This window comes from Rana temporaria, chromosome 4 (genome assembly GCF_905171775.1).
Source record: "Rana temporaria chromosome 4, aRanTem1.1, whole genome shotgun sequence".
Classification (NCBI taxonomy): domain Eukaryota; kingdom Metazoa; phylum Chordata; class Amphibia; order Anura; family Ranidae; genus Rana; species Rana temporaria.
The window spans coordinates 311,507,351-311,531,668 of NC_053492.1; the positions used below are offsets into that span (position 1 = coordinate 311,507,351).

At 43.9% G+C, this 24,318-nt stretch overlaps 1 protein-coding gene across 1 annotated transcript in view; it reads right to left on the reverse strand.

Moving 5' to 3' along the window:
• Positions 1–24,318, reverse strand: part of PLG (plasminogen) — a 179,833-nt gene that overhangs the window by 20,759 nt on the left and 134,756 nt on the right. The window contains exons 12-15 of the mRNA XM_040350604.1: positions 22,663–22,811; positions 7,759–7,855; positions 4,356–4,476; positions 70–144 (exon numbers count right to left, since the gene is read on the reverse strand). Of these exons, the coding sequence (XP_040206538.1) occupies positions 70–144; positions 4,356–4,476; positions 7,759–7,855; positions 22,663–22,811 (442 nt within the window). The remainder of the gene's footprint in view (positions 1–69; positions 145–4,355; positions 4,477–7,758; positions 7,856–22,662; positions 22,812–24,318) is intronic.

Below are 24,318 nucleotides of genomic sequence, written 5' to 3' on the forward strand. Positions count from 1 at the left end.
AAAGTGCCTGGTATTAAAGTGGTTAAACATATGCGCATGGGTCACTTTAACCATAAATACTATCCTTACCGATCTAAACAGTGTTTCGCTGTGACAACCCATTCACGATCAATCAATGTTCCACCACAGAAGTGTAGATTAAAGCTGTAAGACACAGAACATTTAAATTCCATACTAATGTTCATAGATAAGCATGGAAGGAGCTGACAAAGGAGGTAGCCCTGTTTCACACGGGCCTCAGCTTATATATGAGCATTGTGAACAGCAAGATTTTACAAAGCATTAGCAGATTTTTCGGTAAGCTTTGATGTAGCTTTTAAAGCATCATTCAACTCGAGTGTGTAAGCGTTGAACACAGATCCTAATAGGAGTGCTGATGGTGACTTTAATCACTTAAGGACTTCCCCATGCTGATATACGTCCGCAGAGCGGCACGGCTGGGCATAAGCACATACAGGTACGTTGCCCTTTAAGAGCCAAGCCGTGGGGCGCGCTCGCGACCTGGTCCTGAGCTCCGCGGACCCTATCGCCGCCGGTGTCCCGCGATTGGGTCAAAGAGCTGAAGAGCAGGGAGAGGTAAGTGTAAACAAACCTTTCCCCCTTCTTCCTAGTGTGAGTGTCACTGATCTGCTTATCCCTATCATAGGGAACGATGATCAGTGACGTCACACGCCAAGCCACGCCCCCACACAGTAGTAATCACTCCCTAGGAAACACTTAACCCCTTCAGTGATCATTTTTATAGCACTGATCATTGTAAAAATGACAATGGCCCCAAAATAGTGTCAAAAGTGTCCGTCATAATGTCACAGTCACGATAAAAATCGCTGATCGCCGCCATTACTAGTAAAAAAAAAATATTAATAAAAATGCCATAAAACTATCCCCTATTTTGTAGACACTAATAGGTAGATCCAGGTAGGGGCGCGCAAATCTAAGGCGGCGTAGCCTAGCGTGTTTACACTACGCCGTCTTAAGTAAGAGAGGCAAGTACATGATTCTCAAGGCACTTACCTCCTTACTTAGGGCGGCGTAGTGTAAACACGGCAGGCGTAAGGGCGCCTAATTCAAATGGGTTTGAGGGGGGCGTGTTGTATGGTAATGAGGCTTGACCTCACGTTTTTGACGTTTTTTGTAACTGCGCATGTGCCGGGCGCCTACATTTCCCAGTGCGCATTGCGGCTAAGTACGCCGTACGGGCCTATTGATTTCGACGTGGACGTAAACGACGTAAATCCCGATTCACGGACGACTTACACAAACGACGTAAAAATTTTGAATTTCGCGGCGGGAACGGCAGCCATACTTGACATTACTATTCCACTAGAGCCTAGCTCTAGCTTTACGCGGCCTATCTCTTACGTAAACGGCGTAAAAGTACTGCATCGGCCTGGCGTACGTCCGTGAATCGGCGTATCCCCTCATTTACATATTCTACGCCGACCGCAATGGAAGCGCCACCTAGCGGCCATCAAAAATATTGCAATCTAAGATAGGACAGCGCAAGCCGTCGTATCTTAGATATGTTTAAGCGTATCTGTGTTTGAGCATACGCTTAAACATCCGTCGGCGTAGATTCTGAGTTAGGCCGGCTTATCTACTGATAAGCCGGCCTAACTCTTTGTGAATCTACCTATATAACTTTTGCGCAAACCAATCAATTAATGCTTATTGCGATTTTTTTTTTACCAAAAACATGTAGAAGAATACGTATCGACCTAAAGTGAGGAAAACATATTTTTTTACATATTTTTGGGGGATATTTATTATAACAAAAAGTAAAAAATATTGCACTTTTTTCCAAATTGTCGCTCTATTTTCTTTATAGTGCAAAAAATAAAAACTCCAGAGGTGATCAAATACCACCAAAGAAAGTTAAATTTCTGGGGAAAAAAGGATGCCAATTTTGTTTGGGATCCACGTCGCACGACCGCGCAATTGTCAGTTAAAGCGACGCAGTGCCGAATCGCAAAAAGGGGCCTGGTCCTTTAGCTACAAAATGGTCTGGGGCTTAAGTGGTTAAACAAGTGGCTAGCAGGCTTTCAACAAGCTTCAAGTAGTGATGAAGCCTGCTAGCAGCTTGATTAAAGTGGCAATCAGTACTCACATTAGGGTGTGTGATCATCATTTTTCTAATTTGTGTTGAATGGTACTTTAAAAGCTTCAACAAAACTTGCCGAAAGCTATACAAATACTTTGTAAAAGCTTGCTGGTCACATTGGGCCAAATCCTCAAAAAAGCTGCCTAACTTAACTTTCAGCAGTTAAGTTACACAGGCGTTAAATTTCTACCTAAGTGCCCGATCCACAAAGCACTTACCTAGAAATTACACGCCGTGTAACTTAAGTGCCTCCGTCGCAAGGCGGTCGTCTGATCGAGGGGGCGATTCCTATTCAAATGAGGCGCGCTCCCGCGCCGGACGTTCGGCGCATGCGTGTGACGTAATTTTTCCCGACGTGCATCGCGCAAACGTACTTTACGCCGGGCTTTGTGGATCGCGACGGGACAATAAAGTTGCGTCGGGTAAAAAAAAAAATACGCGCCGGGAAAAAAAATTCTAAATTTTAAAAAAAACGCGGCGATCGAAAAAAAGGTTTGTTTTTACAAGGTCTAAACAGTTTAGGCCTTGTAAAAGCATCCCTAGTTTTACGCATGCAAAACGTAACTTACGCAGAAAACACAAAGCTAAAAAGCTTTGTGGATCTGCCTAAGTACTCATTTGCATACGCAAAGCTGCATTTCGACTCGAAATGCCCCCAGCAGCGGATGCGGTACTGCATCCTAAGATCCGACAGTGTGAGGCCCCGTACTCACGACCAAACATGTCTGCTGAAACTGGTCCGCAGACCAGTTTCAGCAGACATGTTTGGCCGTGTGTTGGCCAGAGCGGACCATTTTCGGGCGGATCGGACAGGTTTCCAGCGGACAACTGTTTCCTGGACTTGCTTTAAAACAGTCCGGAAACCTGTCCGCCCGGACATGTACGGTCGTCTGTACAGACCTACCGTACATGTCCTGCCGCCCGCCATCCCTCGCATGCGTCGAATGACTTCGACGCATGCGTGGAAGCATTTTAAAGGCAGGCCGCCCACGTCGCCGCATCATTGTCGCGGCGACACCGCGTCATCGACGTGGCGACACCGCGGACACGCCCCGCGTATTGTTTACGCGCGGACTTCTGTTCGATGGTGTGTATAGCCATCGAACAGAAGTCCCCGGGCAGTCCCCGGCCAGACATGTCTGATGGAAACGGTCTGCAGACCGTTTTCATCGGACATGTCCTGCCGTGAGTACAAGGCCTTAGGCCCCATACACACCATAGAATCCATCCGCAGATAAATCCCAGCAAATGGGTTTCAGCGGATAGATCCTATGGTGTGTACACGCCAGCGGATCTTTATCCGCGGATAAATCTCCCCTGGGATGGATTTCCAGCAGATGAATATTTGCTGACATGCTCAACAAATCCATCTGCTGAAGTCCATCCCAACGGATGGATCCGCTGGTCTGTACAGACTCACCGAATCCATCCGTCCGAAGGGATCCCCCGCATGCTTCGCAATGATTCAACGCATGCGTGGAATTCCTTATATGACAGCGTCGCGCCCGTCGCCGCGTCATAATCGCGGCAACGGCGCGACACGTCATCGCCAGAGGATTTCGGCGCGGATTTCAATGCGATGGTGAGTACACTCCATCGCATTAAAATCTGCTGAAATCCTCGAGAGGATTTATCCGCGGAAACGGTCCGCTGGACCGTATCCGCGGATAAATCCTCCCGTGTGTATGGGGCCTAAATCTATTACAGATGTCGGATCTTATGCCTATCTTTGGAAAAATCCTTCTGAGGATCGTTTCCAAAGATAGCCACAGGGATACGCAGGCTGAACAGCAGTTCCGCCTGCGTATCTCCTTTGAAGATTTGGCCCATTGCTTTTATACAAGCTGAAGTCCATGTAAAAAAAGCTTTATATATTATGTTAGGTGAGTTATACTTGCAAAACTTATATTTTAAGAATAATATATAGGTATTGCTACAGTATGAGTTGAATGCTTAACTTTTGGTTTTTCTCACATCAGTTGAACCTTTAATGGTTTCTAAACATGTGCACCAAGCATTAGTGCATAGTGCAAGTTCCTGACTCCTTATTAAGACAATTTAAGATGACATGATACACAATTTTACATGACTATGGCTGTAGTACACATGGGCCGAATGACGACGGGTTCCTATTGAACTGGCCAATGCCGCCTGACATTCGGCCTGTGTGTACGGGGCTTAACTGTCTTCCAGTAACCTGGGAGCACTTGCATGAACGTTATAGATAAAATGTTTTGCAATCAATTTAATTTACCTTGTTCGAAGACTGATCTGCCAAGGCCAAGAATATGGATATGCTTCACACCCACCTACTATCCTTCCAAAGCATTTTCTTTGTTTTTTTTTTGGCTTTCCACACTCAATTTCTGTTGAGGCTTAAACAGTAAAATACATTAACATCATATTAGTGGAGAACCAGCACATAACATTAGCACATAATATTTCATCACTACTTCAGTCCCTGTACCTTTATGCCTCTTATGGACTTTAGCAATTATAACATTTCCACTATGGGCAAGTTTAATCTGCAAGAACGTTGTCATTACTTAAAAAGGGTTTGCTTAGTTCAGAATGGAAAATAGTAAGGAATTTGAACAAATGTGAATTAACGAAACAAAAATAGTTTTCAAATATAATTCGAATTTCCGAAGAGAATAAAATAGAATAGAAAATAAAAGAATAAAATAGAATAGAGAAAAACGGCACAGAATAGAAAATAAAAAAATAGAATAGAAAAATCAAGGTATAGAATAGAAAATAAAAGAACAGAATAAAATTAAATAGAAAATAAAAGAATATAATAAAAAATATAATACAATAAATAGAAATGAATATATCCAACTTCTGAAATTCGAATTTCAAGCAAAATACATTTGGATTAGAATAGAAAAAAAAATTGAATAAAACAGAAAAAATATAACCTTCTTCTGAAATTTGAATTTCAAGTAGAATAAATTTGAATAGAATAGAAAAGAGAATAGAAAGAATATAACCAACTTCCAAAATTCGATTTTCAAATAGAATACATTTGATTTCAAATGGAATTTGATTTGAATGTATTTCAACTGGAATTTGATTGCAATTCAAATCCATTCAAATTTTCCAAAAATAATTTAACTAATTTAACTAAACAAATTTATTTAAATAATGAATTGAAATTAAACAAATTTGTTCATTCTGCACATATCTAGTCATTAATTTAGATAACAAAGTAATGCATGCCTTGTTTTTGGGTGGACAAACTAAAGTTGGCCATAGATGGACCAAATCTTGGCCGGTTCAGCAGGGACCAGCCAATATTTGAACCATTTATCTGCAAGCTGAATGTACCCATCGATCGCCTTGGGTACAACCAGCATGTTGGATTTTCAGCATGCAAATATTGCCAGTGGCTATAGCTGCTAGCAGTAATTACAGTGTTTTCCCAACAGGACACAATAGCTCTGTGGGAGGGATTCCCCCATCAACAATGACAGTGCAAAATGTGGTTGCAGGAAAGAAAACCTCACCATCTATCGCCTGCCTAAGCTTTCTGATAGCAACTATTCAGTTTGTTGCAGGCTGGCTGGTAAGCTGAGCTGAGAATTTTTCTTTTGTTGTTTGACATATGTCACTCCATACGCTCCCTCCTGTTAAGGTCAGTTATAGGCTTGGCAATTGCCATTTGTATGGTTGTTTTTTCAGGGCGGTGGTGCACTGGACACCTTTGCTACCACTGTGCTATTTGCTGAGTGTCCAGTGCCTTTAAGGAGGGGTGGGATCCCGCCAGCCATATCTGCCCTTAATCTAGCTATTGTTATATACATATTCCTACTATGGAGGCCATTAGCTGCGAGCACTGATTGGATGCTAGTTTTCCAGCATGCTCATTCAAAAGAATCTGGTCGTGAGACAGGCTACTGTCAGACGAGGAGCTGCACACACAGACTGAAAGTCGGCCTGCTGAACCAACTGTTTTCGGACAATATTCGGCCTGTTTAAACCTATGCAATGTACAGTACAGACCAAAAGTTTGGACACACCTTCTCAATCAAAGAGTTTTCTTTATTTTCATGACTATGAAAATTGTAGATTTACACTGAAGGCATCAAAACTATGAATTAACACATGTGGAATTGTACATAACAAAAAAGTGTGAAACTACTGAAAATATATTTCATATTCTAGGTTCTTCAAAGTAGCCACCTTTTGCTGCAGACACATCTCTGGAACTGTTAAGAGGAGACTGTGCAAATCAGGCCTTCATGGTAGAATATCTGCTAGGAAACCACTGCTAAAGAAAGGCAACAAGCAGAAGAGACTTGTTTGGGCTAAAGAACACAAGGAATGGACATTAGACCAGTGGAAATCTGTGCTTTGGTCTGATGAGTCCAAACTTGAGATCTTTGGTTCCAACCCCCGTGTCTTTGTGCGACGCAGAAAAGGTGAACGGATGGACTCTACATGCCTGGTTCCCACCGTGAAGCATGGAGGAGGAGGTGTGATGGTGTGGGGGTGCTTTGCTGGTGACACTGTTGGGAAATTATTCAAAATTGAAGGCATACTGAACCAGCATGGCTACCACAGCATCTTGCAGTGGCATGCTATTCCATCGAGTTTGCATTTAGTTGGAACATCATATTTTTCAACAGGACAATGACCCCAAACACACCTCCAGGCTGTGTAAGGGCTATTTGACCAAGAAGACGAGTGATGGGGTGCTGCGCCAGGTGACTACCTCTTGAAGCTCATCAAGAGAATGCCAAGAGTGTGCAAAGCAGTAATCAAAGCAAAAGGTGGCTACTTTGAAGAACCTAGAATATGAAATATATTTTCAGTTGTTTCACACTTTTTTGTTATGTATAATTCCACATGTGTTAATTCATAGTTTTGATGCCTTCAGTGTGAATCTACAATTTTCATAGTCATGAAAATAAAGAAAACTTTTTGAATAAGAAGGTGTGTCCAAACTTTTGGTCTGTACTGTAAAGGCTTGCTTACTAAATCCATTCAGTTTGTATGCAATCAGGCAGGGATATCGACAGGGCCTGGATTTGAACCCAGAACCTCTGCTGTGTCGGGCATTTTTGCTTATTGCTGAGCCACCTGGAATGCTGGACTGTTCCCTGGACAATTCCTCTTTGCTCCTTCCATGAACTACCTGATTTAAGCCATGTCTCTGCACTTCCTGTTTGCCAGATTATAGTGCTCGCTCAAGACAGTATCTTGTTTTTGTCTTTCCTGCTGCCATCTGTATCTTTACTACCCCACTTTACTGACCCTTGGCTTGATCCTCGACTATGCTTCAGGTTGAAAATGTTCTCAGTTGCAGTGTCCCTAGCCAGGAAATATGCTGGGTTTGGCCAGGAGAAATGTCAGAAATGGATGAGCTGTCCAGCACCGACCTGAACTGTAAGAAGCCCCCTTCCTCAATGTCATTCCAAAATAATGGTGCCTAGACTCGATCTCACACAGCTTCAGTAAATGTCAACTTTTGACAGTTTAAAATGTATATTAGAAAAATGTGCATGTGTAACTGAGGTTTTCTTGCAGCAGGTAAATTAAGAACAAAGTACATGGATAACACTGATACTTTTAAAAAAAAACATCCCACAGACTACTATAAATGATACAGCTTTATGTCATTTTGTATAAGTAATAATATGCAGAACATTTACCACAAGCAGGAATTTCACAGTAATCCCAACTGACTGTACCAGGACTTGCTACAAAGCACCATGGGCCATTTATATCTCCATCAGGGTTCCTGCAGTACTGTGGTAAAAAGAAAACACAAAGGTGTGTATTAGAACTAAATGTTTAGTAAACTGGAACTGTACCTCCTTTTTAATATATGATAATGTAATGATACTCATTCCAGTATAATCACATTTATAAAAATAGTGGCCTAAAAAATTACTTCAGCAGCTAGAGTGCATGCGCGGGGCTCTGAGGATGGCTGTCTGAGCCGAGAGCCCCGCTCCAGCTGTGTACAGCGGCGCCCACAGAAGCCGTCACGGCGAACAGTTTAACCCCAAAATTGAAGAGCAGGTAGATAATCAACCTGGGAACACCCCTCTAAGCTGGTTTTCTCATTTTAAAAGCTGCAATTTCAATCCGTTGTCACAGACAAAAAATCCAAGATGGCCGCCATAGCACGGCATATAGCCTCCAGTGAACTCTGCCTCACTGACATGTAATTACCTCAGTGGCTCAAAATGTCACCTCAGAAACCCAGGCAGGACCCCCACAAATACTTTACCCCTTACAAATCTCCACCGAACCTCTTATCAGCTACTCAGTATCTGGCTCTCTCTACACATCCATAGGGAACAATTCTTCAGGTCAGAATACCTTATTTCTGTCAGAAACTCGCCTCAGAGACCAGGCTTTTCAAATGGAGGACCTATTTCAGAAATTTTCAGAACTTCTGTATAATGGATTGGCTCGAACAGCGTCAAAAATAACTGGGGACCTGAAAACTGATTTCCAAAATTTAGGAGCAAGGATAGACACAATAGAACATAAACTGGAAGAAACAGTGTCTGTTTCTAATCAACATTCCAAACATTTATCCACAGTCCAGGAGCAACTTGATTATGCCATCTCCAGAATTGATGAACAGGAGAACAGGTCCCACAGGTACAATATTACAATCAGAGGGTTACCTGAAACTATTCTAGATGTCTCCTCAGCAGTCCAGGAACTATTTAAAACAATGCTACCTAATGTTCCCCAATACCGCCTTAAACTAGACAGGACCCAGAGAGCCCTTGGACCCCCCCCCCAGAAAAGATGGAAAACCCAGAGACATTATTGCCAAACCACATTATTCTGTAAAGGAAGAGGTCATGAAACAGGCCAGATCTGCCTCCCAAGTTTCAAGCCATGGACACCTTTATCCATTTTTTTGCGGATCTCTCGCCCTCCACAATTCAACGTATAAGAGCACTAAAACCATTATTACTAGTCTTGACACAGAAAGAAATCAAATATAGATTTTTTTCCTTTTACCTTTTTCCCCTTTCCCTTTTTTGCAGTCAAGTTTTCTGTCAATGGGAAATCATACTCCTTCGCTAACCTTCAGGAGGGAGAATGCATATTACTACAACTCCAACTAATCTCACAAGGCTGAAATGGATACCGGTTCAACCAAAAGACCCGTTCCAACGAGCCCTCAATCTCCCCTTTTGGAACAAAGGAAAGATGAAGAAAATAAAAGACAGCGGTCCCACCTGACTTTATTCTCTTTCTACACCACCATCTTTTGAAATATTTATTTATTTATTTTTTGTGCTCAAATGTTTCTCTGTGCTAAATTTAGCAATTTTTTTATTGTATGGGTGCCCTGTGCAGAGGTGGGCCACATGTGCCTCCACCTACCCCTTAGAAACCCATGGGCCACTGAGGGATAGGTTGTCTGATCACCACGGGTCAGACTACTTTTTGTTCTAGTTTTGAGGTTTCAGGGGGTGTCCTCCTGAACCCTGGTTCTACATGTTAGAAGACTTTTCCTCATCTTCATCCTTTTTCCTCTCTTTACTCTGTTATTTTATTTTATTCTTCCCTAAATGCCTAACCTTCTCGTATTTCACATAACTTTGTGTCCCTGATTTGCAGATGGATATCTTATTCCCCTACTACTGGTTGGGAGAAATTCCTGAAACGCCTCCGATTAGAAGACTACTAACGTCCCCACTACTAACGCGGGGACGTTGAAAGCGGGTATGCCTCCGCTGGCCCTCATGGCTAGCTCACAAACCCATCTTAAAATAGCCTCCCACAATGTCCAAGGTTTGAATTCCCCAGTCAAAAGAATTTTTTTTGGACTATTACAAATCACTTAAAGCGGAGGTTCACCCAAAAAACATCTATTTAAGATCATATTATTTATACTTCCAGCATGTACAGTAGGCCCTTTTTTTTTTGGCTGTACATACCTTATTATGGCTATTTTCAATCCGGCTTCCGGGTAGTCACTCCCGCGGGAGTAGGCGTTTCTATGCTGTGGCGAAATGTCATCTGGGACTTCGCCCGAATGATTGACGCCCTTGAGAAAAAGTTCCCCCTTGGCTGGATAAGGCCCCCCCCCCTATTGCGTAGGCGCATCACGAGTGTCACAGAGTTCCTGAAAGAACCCGAACATGCAGAGCTGTGAGTCAGCTCTACACGGCGCCTGCGCACCGACTAGGAGCCGTGTAGAGCTGACTGCGCAGGCGCCGTATAGAGCTGACGCGCAGCTCTGCATGTTCGGGTTCTTTCGGAAACTCTGTGACACTCGTGACGTGCCTACGCAATAGGGGGGGCCTTATCCGGCCGGGGGAACTTTTTCTTAAGGACGTCAATCATCTGGGCGAAGTCTCAGATGACATTGCGCCGCAGCATAGAAATGCCTACTCCCGCGGGAGTGACTACCCGGAAGCCGGATTGAAAATAGCCATAATAAGGTATGTACAGCCAAAAAAAAGGGCCTACTGTACATGTTGGATGTATAAAGAATATGATCTTATATAGATGTTTTTTGGGTGAACCGCCACTTTAAATTAGATGTCCTTTTACTCCAAGAGACACACTTTCCTATACGGTATATTCCCAAATACTTGCACCCATTTTTCCCCAAATTTCACCTAGCTAATGCAGAAAATAAAACCAAGGGGTAGCCATTATTTTTTAAAAGTCCTGCAAATTTGAAAAATCCTTGGAATATATCGATCTCGAAGGGAACATTTTATTAATACAAGGCACAATAGGACACCTATATTCCCTAATTCGTGGGAATGCTCAATAGCATTCCCAGTATTGTTATTTAGTGGGAATGCTTAATAGCATTCCCAGTATTGTTATTCGTTTTTTATTAGTGGGAATGCTCAATAGCATTCCCAGTATTGTTATTCGTTTATTATTAGTGGGAATGCTAAATAGCATTCCCAGTATTGTTATTAGTGGGAATGCTCTATAGCATTCCCAGTATTGTTATTCATTTTTTATTAGTGGGAATGCTAAATAGCATTCCCAGTATTGTTATAAATTTTTTATGTAGCGCCCCCTTGCTTTCAGTATGGGCACTACGCTAAAGTTAGTGGGGGAATGGGAGAGTTATTTTGCTCCCATTCATAGTCTGTTACATTTTGGGTTGCTGTCATTCCAGAACTGTCTTGTAGGTCAGTCTGCGCTCCAGGGATGCGATCCCATCCCTGGGCGACAGTTGGCGCTAGAGGGGTTCTGGCAGAGCCACTTTTCCCCAGCAACCAATTAGAGGAGTTTTCCCTCACGGAGCATGCTGGGGGAGAGTATATCTCTGGCGGACGCCATTTTTGTTGGTTCTTTGCGGGTTCCTGGTTCCAGGTGCGGCACCCACCTTCAGGGTGTGCGCACATCATGGGCCCCACCACTATGGCCTACCTGGCCTGGGGTCGCATGCTACGCAGAGTTCCTGACTCTGGGCCCTTCTGGCCTGGAGTGACTGATACTGCTAAGGGGCCCCAGGGACTTACTGGGTCCCCCGTCTACTGAAGGAGATCCCAGGCTGTATCTAGTTCGGTGGGGGATCAGCTTGAGGAGAATCCAGAGGCAGGTTCTCCAAGAGGGTTTGAGCGAACCATCTAGGATCTCGTGACCGGGACATTGACAGGTACACTTCCACTGTCAACCGGTGACCCTGACTTAATCTACTGGGAGGATTCGCTTGATCCATTCAGCTCATCCAAGTACTAGGCCTGTGGCAGAGGTCCCTAGGGCCAGGTCTGTGGCAGAGACCTGTTCCTCCCAGCAACATAAGTGACACTTCGGCTGCCAGGCTCGTGGCAGGAGTCTGTCCGGGGGCACTTCACCCACTCTGGCTGGAGTGGGGACAAACTGTATCTACTACTACTGAGAGCAGGATTGCTCTTTTCCATATCCAGGCCTGATACTGCAAAGTTCTCTTGCTTCATCAACCTTTTCTCTCTACCTCATGTTCATGTTGGTCATGTTGGGCCGCAAATAAAGCATTCAGAAAAAAACTTTATTTGATGACTGGACATTCGCTTACTAATCTACTCATCAACTTCACCCCTGGACAAACGGTAAGAGGTAACTTACAGTAGGTGACCGCGATATTGTGTCAATCTCGCTCCCTTTCTCGGTGAGATTGACCACCTACGAGCCCCATAGCGGGAGCCAGCACCGAGCTGGCTTGCCGCGATGGAGACAAAGCCGTCATAGAAGCGACGGGAGATCCGGATTCTCGCCAATTCTAGTTGCGGCATTTGGTATTCATTCCTGAGAGGGAGAACTCCACGCCAAATTTTAAATAAAAAACCGACATGGGTTCCCCCCCCAGAAGCATACCAGGCCCCTAGGTCTGGTATGGGTTGTAAGTAGACCCCCCCTACGCCGAAAAACCGACGTAGTGGGTCCCCCTACAATCCATACCAGACCCGTATCCAAAGCACGCTACCCGGCCGGCCAGGAAAGGAGTGGGGACGAGCGAGCGCCCCCCCCTCCCGAGCCGTACCCGGCCACATGCCCTCAACATGGGGGGGTTGGGTGCTCTGGGGCAGGGGGGCGCACTGCGGGGCCCCCCCACCCCAGAGCACCCTGTCCCCATGTTGATAAGGACAGGGCCTCTTCCCGACAACCCTGGCCGTTGGTTGTCAGGGTCTGCGGGCAGGGGGCTTATCGGAATCTGGGAGCCCCCTCAAATAAGGGGGCCCCCAGATACCAGCCCCCCCACCCTAAGTGAATGAATATGGGGTACATCGTACCCCTACCCATTCACCTGGAGGCAAAGTGTTAAAGTAAATAAACACACGACACACAGGTTTTTAAAATAATTTATTAGTCTGCTCCAGGGGGCCCCCCCTGTCTTCTTTAGCTCTTTTAGCAGGGGGGGCTTCTTCTTCACCGCCGTCTGGTTCTCTTCCGCTCTCCGGGGGGTCTTCTCCGCTCTCAGGGGTCTTCTCCGCTCTCGGGGGGGTCTTCTCCGCTCCTGGGGGGTCTTCTTCTATCTTCTCCGCTCTCCGCTGTTGACTCGGCGCACCCTGGTTCTTCTCCCGCCCTCCGGTGCCTTCTCCTTCAGGGCTGGCCGCCGCTATCCTCTGTGACGTCTTCTTCTTCTTCTCTTCTTCTGCCTTCTCCCAATGTTGACACAACGCCTCTTCTCGCTGCAATGACGGGTGCACGGTTTGCATCCGATTTATATAGGCCTCTCTTATGATGTCACAGTCCCATCATGCTCCGATACCTACCCACGTGGTACCTACCCACGTGGGTAGGTACCGGAGCATGATGGGACTGTGACATCATGAGAGAGGCCTATATAAATCGAATGCAAACCGCGCACCCGTCATTGCAGCGAGAAGAGGCATCGTGTCAACATCGGGAGAAGGCAGAAGAAGAGAAGAAGAAGACGTCACAGAAGAGCGGGCTGGCCGCCTGCTAGTAATTGAGCTAACACACGAAGATAGCGGCGGCCAGCCCTGAAGGAGAAGGCACTGGAGAATGGGAGAAGAACCGGGGTGCGTCGAGTCAACAGCGGAGAGCGGAGAGGATATAAGAAGACCCCTCGAGAGCGGAGAAGACCCCCCGGAGAGCGGAGAAGACCCCCCGGAGAGTGGAAGAGAACCAGACAGCGGTGAAGAAGAAGCTCCCCCTGCTAAAAGAGCTAAAGAAGACAGGGGGGGGCCCCCGGAGCAGACTAATAAATTATTTTAAAAACCCTGTGTCGTGTGTTTATTTACTTTTACACTTTGCCTCCAGGTGAATGGGTAGGGGTACGATGTACCCCATATTCATTCACTTAGGGTGGGGGGCCGGTATCTGAGGGCCCCCTTATTTGAGGGGGCTCCCAGATTCCGATAAGCCCCCCGCCCGCAGACCCCGACAACCAACGGCCAGGGTTGTCGGGAAGAGGCCCTGTCCTTATCAACATGGGGACAGGGTGCTCTGGGGTTGGGGGGCCCCGCAGTGCGCCCCCCTGCCCCAGAGCACCCAACCCCCCCATGTTGAGGGCATGCGGCCTGGTACGGCTCAGGAGGGGGGGCGCTCGCTCGTCCTTTCCTGGCCGGCCGGGTAGCGTGCTTTGGATATGGGTCTGGTATGGATTGTAGGGGGACCCCCTACGTCGATTTTTCGGCGTAGGGGGGGGTCTCCTTACAACCCATACCAGACCTAAGGGCCTGGTATGCTCCTGGGGGGGGAACCCATGTCGGTTTTTTATTTAAAATTTGGCGTGGAGTTCTCCCTTTCAGGAATGCATACCAAATGCCGCAGCTAGAATTGGCGGGAATCCAAGTCGGATCTCCCGTCGCTTCTATGACGCACTCGCTGAAATGTGCTTTGTCTCTTCCAGCGAGTGCGAGATGTCGGCACCATGACACCGAGAATCAGCGCGATGCTGTCGTGCTAGAAACACATTCTCGGCAACATGTACTGTAATACGCCGATCCCAAAACAACCAGCGGCTCCTGCGGGGGTAGCGCTACATTTATTAGTGGGAATGCTCTATAGCATTCCCAGTATTGTTATTTGTTATTTATTATTCTTAATATTAATTTTAATTTTATTCCGTACGTTGTTTGGCGGCTCTGCGTAACTTATGCATACGTTTAGCTATTAAAACCATTCAACTTTTAAAATGTTCGACTCTTTCAGCGAATGATGGGACTTCATCAAATTTTTTTTCTATTATTTATACTTTTTAAAATATTAAGCTTTTAGACACTTTTTTTAACATTGAAGTCAATAAGAGCATGCTTCAAATCCTTAAAACATTCTTCCCCTACCAAAAGTTTCAGCTCCTTCATACTTTCACCTACAGACACCAAAAATGTTCACAAAATATTCAGCTATCCGGCTATGACTTTTCAGTTTGATATCTTTTACAGTTTTTGTGAAAAAGCTGTTTAAGTTTAGTGATTTTTTCAGAAAATATTATCGATTAAACAGAATGTCTATGGAGCTGGGTTAGAGTGGATGATGTCATCGCTAGAGCAGAGAGCTTTAAAAAAATGATCTTTATAGAGAGGGAACAAATTGCTCTCACGCCCACAAGATCTACTTGTCATACACAATTTATACATCAAAACGTAGGTATTTTTGTCTGGTTTCAGGCAATTTGTTACGCCTTTTACTTTTGGCTGTTTGAGCTTCCAAATGACAAGAGTGCCACACTTTCTTCCATTGACTGTCATCGCTGACATGCCCACATTTTTAAGTTTATCAACATACATTTTATACTGATACGTTCACAAAGGCCATGTGTTTCTAACGGTGAAGTCACTGTTTCGATAGCATGTACTGTTGTGGATTTATTAAGGTTTGTTTGAAGGGTTTGCTCACTCATTAGGTGTGGGGATTAAAGCGGTTGTAAAGGTATTTTTTTTCCCTAAATAGCTTTGTTTACCTCAGTGCAGTCCTCCTTCACTTACCTGGCAAGTCAGGACACTCTCTACTTTGCAGATAGAGAAATGGGCTGTGTGTTAGTGGGCATCCTGCTCGCCTCCCCCCCCCCCCCTCAAGAGGCTTTCTCCACACCAGGGAAAAAGCCTTGCATTACTGTGTGTAGTTCCAGACAGAAGAACAGGAAGTGAGGATTTCTCAGAAGAAATAAGGACATTTAAAAGCAAAAGGATGAGGTAAGTGAAAGAGGACTGCACTAAGGTAAAGGAAGCTATTTAGGGAAAAATTGTTTTACCTTTACAGCCCCTTTAATGATCAAAGAGAGGCTTTATAAGTACTGAAGGAACACTGCTTGTATGTCCTAAAGATAGTGTAGTGGTTATTATGAATGGCTTTGGTGTGGGCTTAGCAATTCAGCTATTCAGCATTCCCACGCATTTTCTGCAGGAAATGCATTTTCTAGTTATTCTTCTTAGTGGGAATGCTATATATAGCATTCCCAGTATTGTTTTTCGTTTTTTATTATTCTCAATTTAAATTTTAAATTTTATTCCGTACGTTTTTTGGCGTAACTTATGCATACTTTCAGCTATTGAGACCATTCAACTTTTAAAATGTTCAACTCTTTCAGCTAATGATGGAACTTCAACTATTTTTGTACTATTTATACGTTTTAAAATATTACGCTTTTTAACACTTTTTTTTAACATTGAAGTCAATGAGAGCATGCTTCAAATCCTTAAATCATTCTCTGGCTACAAAAAGTTTCAGCTCCTTAATACTTTCACCTACAGACACCAAACAAACTTTAAAACGCTCACAAAATATTCAGCTATCCGGCTATATCTTTTCAGTTTGATATCTTTAACAGTTTTTGTGAAAAAGCAGTTTAAGTTTAGTAATTTTTTCAGAAAAAAGTGTTTCTATGGGGCTGGTTTGGAGTGGATGATGTCATCATTAGAGCAGAGAGCTTTAAAAAAAAAAAGCGCGACCCGGTTCGAAGCTCCGTGACCTCGCCCGTGGGACCCGCGGACCCGACCGCCACCGGTGTCCCGTGATCGGTCACAGGAGCTGAAGAACGGGGAGAGGTGTGTGTAAACACACCTTCCCCGTTCTTCTCTGTGGCAGTGTCACTGATCGTCTGTTCCCTGTTATAGGGAACGACGATCAGTGACGTCACACCTACAGCCACGCCTCCTACAGTAAGAATCACTCCCTTAGGGCACACTTAACCCCTTAGCGCCCCCTAGTGGTTAACTTCTTCACTGCCAATGTCATTTTCACAGTAATCAGTGCATTTTTATAGCTGTGAAAATTATAATGGGGTAGATTCAGAGAGCAATTGCATCTGCGTAACCATAGTTACGCAGCGCAATTGCTTACTTGCCCCGACGTATCGAATGCTCCTGATTCAGGAACCTCGATACGCCGACTGCAGCCTAAGAAATGACTGGCATAAGGCTCCTTATGCGGTCATATCTTAGGCTGCATTCTTACGCAGGCCGCTAGGTGGCGTTCCCGTTGTGGTCAGCGTATAGTATGCAAATTGCATACTAACGCCGATTCACAACCCTACGCGAGCCCTGCGTACGCAGTTTACGTCGTTTGCATACGTCGGTTTTTGCGTAAGGCTGCCCCTGCTATTAGCAGGGGCAGCCAATGCTACGTATACCCGCCGTTCCCGCGTCGCTAATTTAAAATTTAACGTTGTTTGCGTAAGTGAATCGTGAATGGCGCTGGACGCCATTCACGTTCACTTTGAAGCAAATGACGTCCTTGCGACGTCATTTGCCGCAATGCACGTCGGGAAAGTTTCCCGACGGAGCATGCGCACTACGTTCGGCGGGCATTTTTGAGGAGCGACCACACAAATTACGTGGCTACTGCTTCGTGAATGAAGCGTAGCGCAAATAATTTGCGGGGGCGCAGGGCAAAAACGGGACGCTGCGCCTCCGTAAGAAGTGCGCAGCGGTACCTGAATCTGGCCCACTGGTCTCAAAAATTTGTCAAAAGTGTCCGATGTGTCCGCCATAATGTCGCAGTCACGAAAAAAATCACTGATCGCCGCCATTAGTAGTAAAAAAAAATATTAATAAAAATGCCATAAAACTATCCCCTATTTTGTAAACGCTATAACTTTTGCACAAACCAATCAATAAACGCTTATTGCGATTTTTTTTTCTTTTTTTTTACCAAAAATATGTAGAAGAATACGTATCGGCTTAAACTGAGGAAAAAACATTTTTATATATATATATATTTTTGGGGGATGTTTAATATAGCAAAAAGTAAAAAACATTGAATTTTTTTCAAAATTGTCGCTCTATCTTTGTTTATAGCGCAAAAAATAAAAACCGCATAGGTGATCAAATACCACCAAAAGAAAGCTCTATTTGTGGGAAAAAAAGGACACTAATTTTGTATGGGAGTCACGTCACACGACCGCGCAATTGTCAGTTAAAGCGACGCAGTGCCGAATCGCAAAAACTGGCCAGGTCCTTTACCTGCATAATGGTCCGGGTCTTAAGCGGGTTAACACAGCATATATCACGGTTATCCCTAAACCCTGTGGAAGTTAATAACTATTTCCCTATCAAATAATGATATAACAATAATGGCCAATCATTTGGCATCTTTTATCAATACCTACATTCATAAGGACCAAGTAGGCTTCATCCCGGGCAGACAAGGCCCAGATCAAATAAGAAGAGCAATTAATATAGCTTCAATACTACAGTCAAATTGGGAAGAAGGAACGAGACAGCAGGATTTACAAAAGGCCTTTGACACAGTGTCTTGGCCATACATATTCACTAGGGCTGTGGAAATTAACTATTAATTCCTCGATTAATCGCAAAAAAATTCTTGATTGATCAAAATTCTTTTAATTGGTACTCGTCTTTCCGCCGGTTTCCGGGTCTTCAGGGAGTTCCGTCGGAGATCCAGTGATGTCACGGACATCGGCGGGGCTTGCCGTGTCCATCTGAAGGGCTCTTTTGCTGTGCCTTCATATCTGCATGCCAGTGGGACCTTACTATCTGCAAGGGCTGTTACACTTCCCTCTATCACTTTCCTCCATCAACCTGGCATTCTACAGCCATCCACTGGGAGTTGTGGTAGTTCCCTTCACGGGACATCTACATGCCGACGGACTGATGTTAACCCCTCCTCATCTGGATTCAGCAGTGGTATCGTTGTACACATTTTTATACCAGTATCATACTTAGCTACATGTTTTTATGACTGCTTTTCCTACCGTTTGGTATTACTCACAGCATTTTTACAGTTTATGTAGCTAAATCAATTTAATCTCCAGTGCAATATTTATTTTGTTACCTACTTGAAGACTATAAAAGTTTTAATGCTATTCCCATCGAGTGCTACCTTTGTGTGTTTTTTGTATCCTGCTATCCATTTTTCCAGTGGTTGGTAGCTGCACTTGGAATCGGCCTGCAAGGAGATCAGCTAAAAGTAGTTGGATCTGTATGTGCGTTATAATTAATCTAAATTAGTCGATTCATCGATTTAAAAAAAAAAACGATTAATCGAACACCAAAATTTTAATTAGTAAAAGCCCTTATATTCACACTTATAGAATGTTGGGGTTTCGGAGAACGATTTACAGGCTACTATTCTAAACAAATTAACATAACATAAGGCACTAGGCAAGGGTGCCCATTTTCACCTCTCATGTTTGCAATAGCCATAGAAACCCTGGCAATAGTATCTGACAAAACCCAAACATTAAAGGGGTAACTTGTAAAGTCCAAACTTACACATGCAGACTCTTTGCTGATGATATACTTCTATTTGTAACCTCTCCATTGATCTCCCTTCCCAATATATGTCAAGTCCTACACAACTTCCCTAAGATTTCGGGCCTTAAAGTCAATTACACAAAATCACAAGCCCCCGACGTCTCGCTCCCTCTCTCTGAGGTTTCCTTATTAAAGCAATCATTTAAATTGTAATAGAATGCCACATTTTTCAAAAATGTAGGTATTAAATTAACAGCCCATATTGAAACTCTATATACACACAATTATCCCCCACTGTTCAAGAAATTAGAAAGTCACCTTTTTCCCTGGTCCAAATACGAGTTATCCTGGCTGGGTAGAATCAACTCGATCAAAATGACATTACTCCCTAGAATTTTATATTACTTTAGGTCGCTCCCTATCCCCATCCAAAAAATCTATTTGAAAACACTTCAGAGCAAAATACTCAAGTACACTTGGGGCTCATCTGGATATCGCATACCCCAAAACACCCTTTTCCCCCATAAGAAATAAGGGAGGCCTAGGTCTCCCTGATCTACATAAATGCAGCTAGACTAACACTGTTATCTACCATCTACTCCAAATCAAAAGAACCGGACTGACTCAACATTGAAAGACAGGCTGCACCGCATTTTTCTCTCAACTATCTTTTATGGTGTCTACCCAAAAAAAGACCCCCCATACTGGCCCCATCCCTATCACAATCTTTTGCGCTCTGGGATAGCCTTAGAAATCATTCGGCCCTTGTTTCTGCAGGACGTCTACTTGCATCTGTTGGGGAACCCAGATTTTCCCCTGGTTTGGATTTAGAAACATAAGTGGTGGGTGGACAAAAGACTATACCGTATAGGACAGTTCTTCTACTCTGGTGGACCTGTGTCTCTAAACCACTGTGTTAAAACTTTGGAACTCCCTGATTCCGAAAGACTTTGTTTTGATCAAATCTCACAATTTTTACAACTAGTCTGGAAGGAAAAACCACCCCCCCCCTCCCATTCACGAAATATGAGCTATGGTGTGACCAGGGCGGGGGGGCAAAGGGGAGGTATATCTGTAATATATTTGTGCCTCACTCACCCTACAGTGAAATCCTCATATATGGAGGCATGGGAAATTGAGCTTCAAAATAGATGGGACCTAGACACCTGGCATAGAGCCTTCTCAAAGTCCTTCAATGGTATTCTAATTGTCTCTCTGATGGAGGCTAATATGAAGGTTATAACCAGGTGGTATTTAACCCCCTCTAAACTTGCATCTATATACCCTACAGTTGATCCAACCTGTTTCAGTGGATACCAACTTTTAGGCCGAGTACTCACGGCAGGACATGTCCGATGAAAACGGTCTGCAGACCGTTTCCATCGGACATGTCTGGCCGGGGACTGCCCGGGGACTTCTGTTCGATGGCTATACACACCATCGAACAGAAGCCCGCGCGTAAACATTACGCGGGGCGTGTCCGCGGTGTCGCCGCGTCGATGACGCGGTGTCGCCGCGACAATGACGCGGCGACGTGGGCGGGCCGCCTTAAAAATGCTTCCACGCATGCGTCGAAGTCATTCGACGCATGCGATGGATGCGGGCGGCAGGACATGTACGGTAGGTCTGTACAGACGACCGTACATGTCCGGGCGCACAGGTTTCCAGCGGACTGTTTTAAAACAAGTCCGGGAAACAGTTGTCCGCTGGAAACCTGTCCGATCCGTCCCAAAATGGTCCGCTCGGGCCAACACACGGCCAAACATGTCTGCTGAAACTGGTCTGCGGACCAGTTTCAGCAGACATGTTTGGTCGTGAGTACGGGGCCTGAGGGTCAATGACCCATATCTGGTGGGAATGTCCTAGAATCAGACCCTTTTGTGGCAAAATCTTCTCTATGATTTCCAAGGTCACTGGTTGCAGGTTTCTAGGTCTCTTTCAATAGCTCTCCTAAATGCTCCCATACCTCGAATACCAAAAACTACACAAAAACAAATGCATTTTATTCTCACAGGAGCCAAGCTTACAATTGCCAAAGCGTGAAAGAAACCTAAACCTTCTTTCTTTGATGCCCAAAAAAAATCTTAGATAATGACTCAAGAAAGCTAGCTAGTATTCTGATACTGTTTCAAAATTTTAAAACCTTTGGGAATCTTGGGCTAGATATGTAGGAATCTCTCTTACCCAGGGTGTTCCTCCGGTTCCTACATAGCTCTAAGTTAGGCACGTTTCCTATCTTCCCCCCTTCCTAACCCTTCTTTCCTTTTTTTTCTCATACTTTTCCCCTCTTCTTTTTTATATCTTCCCTCCTATAGGGATTTCTGGTGAGGTTCTGAGGGAGACCTATCCCCCCCCCCTTTTTTTTTACTTTCTGATTATACAAAGAAATGATAGATAAAATATCCTATTTCATAGATAATAAGGCTGATCTCTTTTAGCCTGGCTATTCCAGGGATCTTTAAGTAAAACTGCAAGTATGGGGAGAGGTTTCCTCCCCTGGTGCAGTTAGTTCCCGATAAGGGGCACCAGGAGGACAGAAATGTATTTGTTTATCAGTTGGCCTATATAGGAGAAACTTCTCTTATTAAATTATTTATATTAATTATTTAACATTCTAAAACCACATCTATCATTTTAATGATATGACTTTATTTATCTACAAAATAGTAGTATTTATTCTAAGAGGTCATCTACCAGATTTTATTCATAATGAGATGTACCGTAATGTACTAAAAATGTAATATTTATTTTCTGAAAATAAAATATTTTGAAAGAGAAAAATTACTTCAGAAAAATGCTAATTAAGGGCCAATGTCTATGGACATGCTTTTGACATCAGTTTGAGACTATTCAAAAGTCATTGCATGTACATTTGTACTGTAGTTGACCTGCTTCAAACTGCTTTTGCAGTCCCATAGACTGGTATGGGAAGAGAACTCCCATCGATTCAGGACCTAAACCAAATCTTTCTGTAGAAATAATTATAGAAAGAAAAAAAAAACATACACAGTAGTAAAGCATCTAAGCTGCATAAAATTATGATGCCATTTTCATTAAATTTTTTTACACTCTGTGGCATTGAAGTCGTATCAAAGTCAGACCAAAGTAGTGCAGGAACCTTTCCTAAAGTCAGACAAACTTGTGTAGTATCAGTTAAGACAGCTGTCATAGAGAAACATTGAATTTCACATGTCATCCAACTGACTTGAGGTCTCACAAGTTGGATCCTGTGTTGCATCAGTGTGAACTGATACCAAACAAATGATCAAACACACATACACACACACACACATATATATATATATATATATATATATATATATATATATATATACACACACCACACACATATAAACACTTTATTATGCAGTCACACATGTATTCTACTTTTAGTGTAAAATAATATATTATCATTATCTGATGATATAATTCTCAGACTCTTACATTTTTATTCAATCCAGCATCTGGGTGAGTTACTGGTGTAAAACTGTTGTGTGGATGAGGCGTCTGGGAGCTCCATTCTTGACAGGTATAGCCTTTAACAGTGACTGATCTTGTACCACGATAATCTTGACCTTTACCAATAACACAATCTGCCGGAAAGATAACTGAAGGTAATTAGCATTGTATTGTGCTACTGGATTTACTTTTGTGTGTTGCTCACCATTGGTTGGGTTCCCTGGGTATTTTAAACAAAAATGTATGGTTATATTTTTCTTTTAAATCCTGATTTGAAATAAAAAGAGTAGGGTCTTTCAAAAGAACTAGGAAGCTACTAAAGTGCACCAGAAATGCAGTGTAAACATAGAAAGGTGTCTCTGTAGTCCTTTATAGCACCACAGGAGCTCTAAGGGACCCGCACTAACATTCTGCTGACACTTTCGGCATTCAAATTTCAATACAGATTAATTTCCAAGACACTCTTTAATGTACATGTGAATAAACTACCAATAATCTTAAAGTGCACTACTTTGGAAATATATCTTTAACATGTGAGGGCCTATTTAAAAGATCAGTGAAAAGATTGCAGATTTTTAGGACCCTGAAATCTTAACAGACGTGGTGAAAGAAATAGGACACTACTTCGACACTAACAGTAACCAAGACAGTAAACCCGAGGTGGTGTGGGAGGCCCATGAGGCCATAATCCGAGGCATCCTTATCAAACGCGGGGCTAGACAGAAGAGACTTAGAACGGAGCAGTTGACGACACTACTGTCCAAACTACAGACCCTGGAGACGCAACACAAGCAGACACCGACAAGACAATTAGGGGCCGAACTCGACATCACACGCAAACAAGTCACTGACAAACTGCAATATAAAGCCAAGGCGGCGATTCAGGTCTGCAGACGCAAGGTATATGAGTCGGGTAACAAATGCAGGAGAATGCTAGCCCAGGCCATTCAAACACAGAATAAGGTGTCCTACATCCCACATATTATCTCACACGGAGGACAGAAGATGTCAATCCCACAACATATTTCCAGGGAATTCAGGGACTTCTACCACACCCTGTACAATCTACCCCCAGCGCCACTAGACCCTAGTTTAGACCTATCGTCGGATTACCTTAACTCCTCAAACATGCCGACCTTACCGTCAGAAACTAGAGACCTCCTGGAGGAACCAAACACCCTACCTGAACTCCAAGTAGCGTTGAGCAACACCAAACCAGGTAGAGCCCCTGGTCCGGACAGGCTTACCACTAACTATTATAGGACACTACTCCCCTCCCTAGGCCCTCATTTGGTGACCCTGTTTAACAATCTTAGCATGGGGGTGAAGTTACACATATCCACTTTACAAGCACAAATAGCAGTTATTCCTAAAGACGGGAAGGATCCGGGCCAGTGCGGTAGTTATCGCCCGATATCATTGCTGAACACCGACCTCAAACTCTTCACCAAAATAATTGCGTCCAGAATCCAACAACGACCTTATCCATCTTGACCAAGTAGGTTTTGTACCGACCAGGGAGGCTAGGGACAACACCGTCAAAGTCTTAAACCTACTGCACACCACGAACGCTACGAAGACACCCTGCATTTTTGTAGGTACAGATGCCAAAAAGGCGTTCGACCGGGTTAGCTGGCAATT